The 10,621-nt window shown below is 39.0% G+C and overlaps 1 protein-coding gene across 1 annotated transcript; it reads right to left on the bottom strand.

Moving 5' to 3' along the window:
* Nucleotides 1–5,030: 5,030 nt before the first annotated feature.
* On the bottom strand, nucleotides 5,031–5,950 carry LOC147887671 (pathogenesis-related protein PR-4-like). The gene is made up of 2 exons (XM_087393805.1): nucleotides 5,630–5,950; nucleotides 5,031–5,416 (listed from the first exon to the last, which is right to left on the bottom strand). The coding sequence occupies exons 1-2, from the start codon at nucleotides 5,897–5,899 to the stop codon at nucleotides 5,252–5,254; spliced, it is 435 nt and encodes a 144-aa protein (XP_087249931.1). The 5' UTR covers nucleotides 5,900–5,950; the 3' UTR covers nucleotides 5,031–5,251.
* Nucleotides 5,951–10,621: the final 4,671 nt, after the last annotated feature.

Raw genomic sequence — 10,621 nt, 5'->3', positions numbered from 1 at the left:
TATAAAAGGTCCCAATCTTTCATGTAGTATTTTTATAAAGGTTGTTTCTTGAGCTCTTTACGTATTTCAAGTGACTTTGCACAATTCTTTGCTCTTGGTGTACGGCACACATGATTTGTCTTGTTTGATATTTGTTCCTCTTAATTTTTGCACATATGTCTTTATTCTTTGTTTCTCTTGCCTTATGGCATCATCAAGACACAAACCCATCTTAAACTTATGCATTTCCCATTATTGCAGTCGGTACCTCAATTTTTTGTGTGTAGATTCAAATAATGCAGGTGATGTAGAGATCTTGCATTCTAAATATCTCATCCTACCTAAAGGGACTCCAAAAGTAGTAGTGTATGACTCACATAAGGACTTTTAAAATTCCTCTAGGAAAATAAATATACTTACAGAAGGGGATTTATAAATTTTCCCAAAATTTACAGAGGGGATACTAGGAAATACTACAAATAGGTTACATAGGGATTTAGAAAAGAACCCTTGAACACATGTGATATAGACATATTACACTAAGTGACCCCCCCGAGGGTGCAAGGCATTGTAGTAGGTGGTGTTGATCTAAAGCACTACCAAGCATCCGTTTGAATTATTACTTGATGACCATTTAAATAAGTCGTTAACATTCATGCAATTGTAAAATTTGGTGATAAAAAATACCTCTTTTATGTTCTCATTGGTAAAAATGATGCAATTGTGTTTATGTAATTGTAAGACAATATATCATTTGATGACCCCAAGTTTGCTTGAAGGTCCTTTTGTATCCTTCATTCATGATGGCTTCTACGATTTTATTAACATTTAAATAATGCCTAAAATTATGGACTTTATCAGGAGGTTATTCTCCACCAAAATCTAAACCATAGCTAGGGAGATCTATGTACCTTCCCTCCTTGCTCTTGTACCTTGAGGTCGTCTGCCCACCAAATCCCTCTCAAACCCAGTATCATCATCACCAAATCCATTATCCTTCCCTCTACAACTTTGGCCTTCCATTGTGATCCTCTTCCATGGTCAGCTTGCCTCTACCTCCATGGATGCTCTTGTTCATGTTTTGACCTCTACCTATGTCACAGTGCAGAGATGTCAAGGATGTGTAGAGGTAACCCAAGGTTTTTCATCAAAGCACACAAATATCATGGACAACATTAATAGTGGAAAGAAGATCAAGTAAATGAGCACCATCGACACACACCATGCCACCATATCCATGAATTCACCCTTTGTTTGAAGCAAAAAATCAACTAACATTCCTAGCCTTCTGCCTCCCTTGCGATGGCATCTTCCTTACTTGACCTAGGCTCCAATTGGTACCATTCATTCACTTGGTGGAAATGGCTAGAAATGCTCTTAGATCCATTGCAAAAGTTTGCAAGGGAGAGCTAGAAGTCTCTATGAAATCCTAGAAACATGAGACTGAAATTAAACACATATATAATGACACACAAAATATGTCAAGCTGATCGGTGGGCTCAACAACCATTGGGCATTGTTGCAATAGGAGGAGAAGGAGATGGAGATCCAAGACGCTTCAGCTAGGAGGAAGGAAGCCAGCAAAAAAATAATGTCATGATGAGGAGAGGGGTTTCAAAATAGAATACCTGCTTAAGACGGATGGATGTATTTCAAAAATTTGGAGGTGTGTTGATGATGGTGCACGCCCAAGCCTACAAAAAGAAATTGAAGGGGACTACTTGTTGGTAAGAGGAAGAAGATCCCCTTGCTTGCCACATGGTAAATGGAGCTTCTACTTAGTATATAATGTATATGTATTCCACAACTCGCAACTAGACAAGATATAGGATATTTGAACAATAGTAATACGTCTCTTTAATTGCAATGGCAGTGTATAAGAACCTAACCCAACTGCTAGTGAGGTATTAACACATAGTGTGCTTGAGCACTCAAGGTAAGAGCAATGTGTTGAGGTTGGCAACTCGAATTGGTGTTGTGAAAAGGCTTCCCAACACTTGCCACATGAGGTTTGATGCAACTTGGTCATAGAGTCCATAAATGTTAGGCCAGAACTACACACGAGTATGGCGCTATCCCATGCAAAAAGGTGCCAAGTGTTATCCTCTTGCACCTTACACCGGTATTGCCCACTTTTCCCATGCAAAAAAAGGGCCAAGTGTTAAGGCATGGTTGGTCACACGCCTGGGGTGCCAACTCCATATCTTTAATGTTACTACCCTCATCCAAAATCTAGGGTATGGGGGACAAGATCCATATAAAATATGAAATTTTTAAATATGTAAGGGTAAAATATGAAAATCCAAGGTAACCCCACCCACAAATCACTAGTAATATACTTCAACAAATATGCATGGTGACACAACTGCCCAAGCTTTGCATTTCTATTGTACAAGTAACATTACCCGTCTATAATGGGTTTGAGATCTGCTCGAGTCTCAGTGGGATCGAAAAATGTCTAATTTATCCAAGATACTCTTCTCAAAGGGTCTAAAAGCTTTTCGAATGCCACCAATCTGTTTGTCCCCATGTTCTCACAGCTTATCTACTTTCTCTATTAAGGAGAGCTTTCTGTTACAATCACAAGGATGATTGAAGAGATGTGGATCATTGGATCAAATCTAAGAATGAGGAACCCTTACACTGTAGGCATTTGAAATGTCCACTCTAGAAAAAAGGACCGCTGCTACTTTCATTGAAATATTGTGGGAATTTTAAAGGTTGAGAAAAGTTGACAGATCAGTTAGCTAAGCCTAGTGTTGCTATGCACCAAATAATTGATACACCCTAATTGTTATCCGAGCGGTACAATTTCACATTCCTACATGTGGGTTACACTCATTGAAATGCAACTTCACGATTCTTTATAGGCATATATTGTTAGTAATTATGCAATGTTATGTGCAGGCCTCCATATTGCACAAAGTGTGTCCTTAACATCTACATTTGGTGTATGTGTAATCTGCAAACCAGTGGAAGCTACGATATTAAATTACTTTGAAGCATTTAGACTCTGCACATTGCCATAATAACTCTTTTAGTGGATCCTTGAAAGTAGATCACATTGAGTATTTGCAGGCAATAAACTGTCATGAGTAAGATTCAACGCAGAGGATTGTTTTTCTTCTGAGTGAGTGCATTTGGCACATGCATCTGTTTGAATAAGTATGTGTGCTTAGAAGAATGCTTCTTTACCTTGATATATTGCATCTTCCTCACACGGTCATATTTGGTTGATCTTCAACTAGATTTCGTTTTGTTGCAGGCCTTACAAGAGACTTTCCTTGATGTTTCCTAAAATATTCAACCATATGGACCAAAAAGAGCACCACGTTTTACATATGTAAGACCAAGTTTAAGCTATTTGATCATATATTGATAGAGGTGTGAAGTTATACACCTTAAATTAATTAGTAAAGCTTAGATTCTAACTTGAGCCAGTGAAGTTATACAAGTTACACTAAATTTTTTAAAGTTGAGAGAAAGTTTGGATTTAAAAAGGTATAATTTTCACTTCACTCAAGTGCTTGCCTAAAGCTATAGCTAATGTTTTAGCTCTATGACATCATGAGCATACAAGAAATTGATATTTTCATAAGCACATGTTTTGTTCTTCTTCTACCAGTGATTTGAGTCTACAATTGGACTTCCTCCCCACCTTCTTGAATTTCTTGACCTTTGGAATTCCCACAATCCTATCGAAGCAGGAGCAATTCTTTTTTCTAGATTGGACCTTTCAACATTCTCTCATTTGGTCCAATGCTCCACATCTCTTCAATCATCCTTTTGATGATGATTGTAATAGAATGCTCTCCTTTTAGTAGAGAAAGTAGACGAGAAAACAATCACTCTATCATCTCTTCAGCTAACTCATGAGTCATGAATTCTAACCCATGGCCGACAATATATTTCTCCCATTGCCATGCATTGCCTTGAGGGTCTTAGCATGGGAAGGTGACACAAAAAGCATTGTCTGGGACATTTACTGCTTTTAGTGGTATAGCACACCTATTTCAAACCTTAAAAAATTATTGCAATGATAAAATGCGCTTTTTGACTCTTAATATTGTAAGTTCATTAAAGAACATTGATATTTAAAAAAATCATATATTAAGGTACATAATTTGTGCTATAAGTAATGTGCTATGTGCTTTCGTAAAGCACAAAAATCATGTCACAAACATGCTTAGACCTTTGAGCATTGCCCCTTGCCTGGGCCACTGGAGATATTTTCAACCATAAGAGGAATGTCCAGAGTGCGGTAATGGGAGATGAAATTCCATACACCTATGTTCTAGCCAATTGTTTTGTGCGTTATTTCTTAGCCGCTCTAGCACAATACAGTTAACTGATTAATGCCAAGCCTAGACAACGTGGTAATCTACAAAGATAACAGCAAGAAATGTGAATCAAGAGAGTGCGATTCCTATTAATGTGAAGTGCTAGATTTTTTGAGAAAATGAAGGTGAAATGTGAATCATTTGTAAATGAAGAGAGACTGATTTCTATTAATGTGAATTGCTAAATTTTTTGAGAAAATGAAGGTGAAAGCAAATCGATAAGGCACTGGCTTTTTGGTGGGTGCAGTGATTTGGTTGGTGAAAGATGACATGGAAGCTTATATTGTGATTAACACATAGAGGATCCTCACAGGATCCTGGAGCCGCAAACAACACAGTATACATTTCGCCCACCTGCAAACATCCTTTCTCAGAAAGAGGTGGTTGCCATACGGGAGAAGCAAAGTGCACAGAAGACCCACTTCCGGCCTATCCGTACAAGAGCAAGAAAAATATTGGTACCCGTGCACGGGTTCTCACTTGTAGATATTTATTTGCTGGTTCTTAGTGCCTTTGTTGACATCAGAGAGAGCCTTGTTAGTGGGTGAAGAAGAGTCTGATCATCGGTCAGGTTAATAACCGAGGAGAGTCAGGGAGACAGCAATGTAGCAGAGATAACTAACAGCCCGCCTGTCCCCACAGCCGTCTCAAATTGAACAAGAACTATCAGCGAACAACGTCAATTATTCAAGAATAAGTACATAAAAATGAACCATTATGATCAGGGACAAATACGTTTTCCGATTATTTTGGATCGCTACAACTGTTGAGAGAGGCAATGCCTCTAAGCCTCTTCATTATTTAACAAAGTATTGGATGAGTGTATCCCGCCAACGGACCCTGCATGGATTGCGCTCTAGATCAGTAGTAGCTAACTTAGGCAGTTTCAAAACCATGTCGATCAGCAGTAGGCTGCTGCAATGCTTTATTGATTAACAGCTGACAAAGCTGTAAGTGGTGTACATGTGACCCTGCGCATAGCCCTGGCCATTCCCATCGATCTGGTTGAATGGTGGCTGATCCAGATCGAGACCCCCATTGGAGCATTGGTCCACAATGCGCACCACGATGCTCTGCTGCGTGGCTTGATTCGTCACCTGCAAATTCAAGTTTTTCGCCTACATAAGTTCATTCCCAGCTATGGATCCTCATTCCTTACAAAGGGAAGATCACCATAAGAAGACCAAGAAATCCTGATTCCTTACTTATAGGGAAGATCACCATAAGAATACCGAGAAATCCTCGTACGTGATAGCAAAGTTGCGAGGTCATGAAAGAGAGAAAGTGATAGATATGGAGGGATAGCTTACCTGCAAGCACTGTCCGCAAACGCTCTGGCTGACAGGTCCGCCCACGGGGCCACAGAAGGCAGTCCAAGGATACTGAGAGCGCCATGCGAGAGATTGGCTACCATCCCAAGTATCACAATAGAGCCCACTAAGGCTATAACCATTGGCAGCAGCATTGTAGATGTTGTAGGTAGTGTAGACGTTACTGGCAGACTGGGCAAGGGAGGTGGGGAGAAGGGATGAAATGGTGAAGAAGAGGATGGAAAAGAGGAGCTTGAGGGAAGGAGCCATGGCTGGAAACAACAGAGAAACAGTTTGTTTTCCAAGGAAGGATGGGGATCGTGGGTTTATAGGGGCACTTTATCCAGCAGCCCAAAAAAACCTCGTGTGTCAAGTCAGCATATATGGAAATTCAATCCTACCCACTCACTACCTTCAGCTTTTCCATTTTGACATTTCGTGCTTGTGCTTGGACCTTGACTCTTGTGGGGAGGAAAAGGGCTTTGAAAATGACCCACCATTCATCCCCCTTTGTCCACCTCTCACATTTACTCGCTTCATAGCAAACTTATGGACTTTGCCCACCTCTCACGGCATTGGACCTCATGGCAAACTAATAACTTTGTCCACCTCTCCCCACATTCAACTTCAAAACAATTAGAAAAGTAAGCACTCACCACTCTTCTTCCTTTACCCACTTCTTATACTAACTTCATAATAGTGAGGAGGGGAACTCGACCCATGTGCTTCTGTATTAGTCCAACATATGTTTCTAAAATTCGGCTCCACTTAATAGCATTCTACCACCATCTCTCTATGCTGGAATTTTTTTGGGCAATTTTATGATCAAACCTCAAGGCAGTTAGCATAGGATAACTTCACTCCAAGTGGATGATCTACCAAATTTTGAGTACAAGCAAGTTAACTTTGAACTGTGACACCATTTGAAATAGAAACATTTCACTTATTCACCATAATAAGACAAGAAAAATACAAACATAGATTTCTTTCAATGCTTGCATTCATTATTCCATATGAAGAGGCAAAATGAACGAAGTAAATATCCAATCCCTTCATCAATTAAGGAATTTGTTTGGAGTAATGCTATAGGAAGAGCATGGTAAGCTTATAGGGGTAATCGTAAGTTGCTATAGCCATTTCTTGTGAGGTTCAAGGCCTTTTTTGTATGTAGGTAACTTGCTCCATAACTTTTGCATAACTCAACAAAATTAGAAAATTTGGTCACCACTTAGTAGTACACATTCTAAATCTGAATATGAGACCAAAATTTATGGAATAACAATCTTGGATGAGATCTTTAAATAATTTCAAGTGCTATCTTTCATACAATGGCATTTATCTTAAATTTTACATGATATATTATTATATTCAAAAACATTGAAATTTTATTCGACACATACATGCAACCAAGTATTCATTCAAGAGTACACTACTTGAGCTTCCCCTCAACCAAAGAACCCACCTGGCTAAGAACATTTGGTATGGTTTAGATGGCCTTCAATGTTGTGCTAAAAGTATGCACACTTATTCAAGGGTGCGCTTCATCTCTTTTTCTTGTTATGTCAAAAATTAAAAAGGATAAACTCAAACCTATAGGACTAGTGCATGGTGGTCGTAAAACATTCATTTTTTGCCATATTGGTAACTTGTTTCACTCTACAATGGAAGAACTAGAAAATATTCAATTTATGCATGTCCAAAGCTCTTTAAAGAAGTTATACACTATTTATAATTTTTATTTTCTTCTTTTGTCATGTACTTCCTTGCAATAAGGCTCATAAGCATGTCAAAGGTTAGTGCAGTTGGTAATCACAAGATCAAATATGCTAACATGCCCTTTGGTCTATTTGTTTTTTTGAGACATTCTCAGTCTCAAGGCTCTTGCTTGGGGACCAGCAGCTAGGGCTACCAATGTATCGTATTTGTTGCCATATATCATTGGAGGAGGCAAAACGCAATGTCAAATTTCCAAATCTTCCTATGGCTTTCAAAAGATGGCATAAAAGTTGCCATTTATTATTTGTGAAATGGCAAAAGGTGACATAAAAATTGCCATTTACTATGTTTGAAATTGGAAAAGGTGGCATAAAAGTTTCCATTTATTTTATGTGAAATGGAAAAAGGTGGCATGAAAGTTGCCATTTATTATATGTGAAATGGCAAAAAGGTGACATAAAAATTGCCATTACTATGTTTGAAATGGCAAAAGGTGACATAAAAGTTGCCATTTATTACGTGTCAAACGTCAAAAGATGACATGAAAAGTGCCATTTTCCATGTTGAAAATGGCAATAAAGTGACATATAAGTTGCCATTTCCTATGTTTGAAATGGCAAAAGGTGACATAAATGTTTCCATTTATTATATGTGAAATGGCATAAAAGTTGCAATGTATATGTCACTACAAGAATAATTATCTAAAAGAGTGGCCTTAAACTACCCTCTAAGACAAGATATAGGGCAGCCAAGGTGGCCACCCTTTGCCACCTTTAAATATCTCATCCGTGTAAAGAATATCTCATTGTGTACAATGTATATGTTAAATATTGAATTTACTCTTTAGAGAGTACAGAGATAACTAGTCTGAATCCAAAGAAATTATGTAACTAGTAAAATAAGTGGAAAGTAATTGGACTAGATACTCATCTTGATAAATTTTTTTGAAATATTTCTTTTAATCTTGATAAAAGAAATCAAGTATGTTAAGAATTCTTGGGACTCAAAACAATGCAACCATCCTCATAAGCCAAATATACATATTATAAGAAAGAACCATCAAACACAGATACTTTGCATTCTCGATGAACTCAATAACAAATTCAATGTTTGCTTGGGTGTAGCCAATCGCACAACTATTTTCAGAACCATTTTGGGGCCATGACGTGATGCGCTCTAGGGGGAATATTTGAATTTTGTGCGAACCCACGCTCTCGTCGAAAATTTTCCCAACGTCATGAAGGCGCACTGGTGTAATAATGAGACACAATCTATTTGTTCAGAACACTGCATAGTATGACACATGGCATCTCTGCGCTGTTTCGCGTAGCACAATCTCTGGCTTACGTCACCTAATCACTTATCATTGTGCAGCCTTTTGCTGGCAGCTTTGCCACCTGTCACTAGGCACGCACCCATGCAGATCATTAAAATTAAAGGTTGGCTTAGAGAGACCACCACGCTGGTTCTTGGCATAGTAATTAGATGCAATCTATCATTATGAACACCACTGCAGTGCAGTCTCTGGCTTGACCACTTGTCATTGTGCACCCTTTTGCTGCTTCTTTGCCCGCAGTGACAAAATATGAAGAGGGGAGAGGAGAAGAGTGGAGATGAGGAGAGAGGGCACAGCTAGAGAGCACACCACAAATGACTAACTGTACACTAGAATTAGTTGAAAAAATAGAATATATACAAACCCTTTTAGGGTTAGGGTTAGGGGATCTAACCCTTTCCTTTATAGCACTCTATAAGGTTAGTGCTATGCACATATGATCACGTGATGGTGCTATGCACACATGATCACATGATGTTGAGCGTGAACTCTCAACACCTTCCCTCAAGATCAACATCATGAAGTAGGCCTTCCCTCAAGATGATGATTCTGGGGAATAGAAGAAGGACTGAGCATTACATTCCATCACACCCCTTTAATGGGAATGTCCTTCCTCTGCATCAAACCAAGAGCTAGTCGGTGTTTTTCGAATAGCTCTTCACCGAGTGGTTTGGTAAAGATGTCTGTAACATTTTCTTTGCTATCACAATGCTGCAGTGTGATGTCACCAAGTAACACTCTTTCTCTGATGAAGTGCTCTCTGACATCAATGTGCTTTGTCCTGGAGTGATATACTGGATTTTTGGCCAATGCTTGAGCCGATTGATTATCACAGTATATTGTTGTTGGCTTTGATTCATCAAAGTAATCTGTTTCTGACAATAGTCTTCTGAGCCATATAGCCTCACATGCACCTGTAGTGAGTGCTCTATATTCTGCTTCAGTCGAAGACAAAGAAACAGTTGGCTGTTTGTTTGACAACCATGATATAGCACCTTGACCAAGGAAAAATGCATATCCCTGTGTCAATCTCCTGGTCTCATGATCTCCAGCATAGTCACTGTCACAGTATCCATGCAACCGTGGATGACTTCCTCTGTATTCTATCCCAAATTGTCTTGTGTCTCTGATGTATCTCAAGACTCTTTTGGCTGCATTCCAGTGATACTGTTTTGGATTTGCCATAAACTGTGCTAGTGAGCTTAGTGCATAACAAATATCTGGCCGTGTGATTGTCAAATATATAAGAGCTCCAATGAGTTGCCTGTAGTATCTGTCATTGACTGTAGGCTTTTCTGAATCTTCAGTAAGTTTCAAACTCTGTTCCATGGGAGTGGCTGCAATCTTGCAATCTGCCATATGAAACTTCTTCAGGAGATTGTCAACATATTTGAGCTGACTCATGAATGTGCTATCTGAATCTCTCCAGAACTCAATTCCAAGACAATAGTGCATAAGTCCAAGATCTTTCATGTCGAACTCTGTAGATAAGTCTTGTTTTAGCTTTCTGATGAAGCTATCCTTGCTTCCTGTCACAATCAGATCATCTACGTACAAAAGTGCAATAGTAATATCTTCCCCTTGAACTTTGTAGTAGAGAGTATGATCTGCATTGGACTTCATGTATCCCAGATCAGCAAAATACTTGGCAATTCTGCTGTAACAACTTCTGGGGGCTTGCTTTAAGCCGTAGAGACTTTTCTTGAGATGGCAAAGTTTGTTCTCTTGTCCTGGTTCAACATAACCGGCTGGTTGTTGCATGTAGACTTCCTCGTCTAGATAACCATTGAGAAATGCATTCTTGACATCGAGCTGATACACATTCCATTTACTGAGTGTCGCTAGTGATATCAAGAACTGTATGGAATCCATCTTTGCTACTGGAGCATAAGTCTCATCATAATCTTGGCCATATTGTTGTGCAAATCCTTTTGCAACTA

This window comes from Dipteris shenzhenensis, chromosome 22 (assembly GCF_047967505.1).
Source record: "Dipteris shenzhenensis isolate YYH24624 ecotype China chromosome 22, Dip_SZ_1.0, whole genome shotgun sequence".
Taxonomy (NCBI): domain Eukaryota; kingdom Viridiplantae; phylum Streptophyta; class Polypodiopsida; order Gleicheniales; family Dipteridaceae; genus Dipteris; species Dipteris shenzhenensis.
The sequence above is the reverse complement of the archived record's forward strand: the minus strand, read 5'-3'. Positions and strand labels throughout refer to the sequence as shown.

Excerpts from the sequence above, each read along its gene's own strand:
- LOC147887671 (XM_087393805.1), bottom strand. The coding sequence starts at position 5,899 with ATGGCTCCTTCCCTCAAGCTCCTCTTTTCCATCCTCTTCTTCACCATT. Across the intron at positions 5,417-5,629 it reads TTTGCGGACAGTGCTTGCAG|GTGACGAATCAAGCCACGCA; the intron begins GTAAGCTATCCC and ends TTGAATTTGCAG.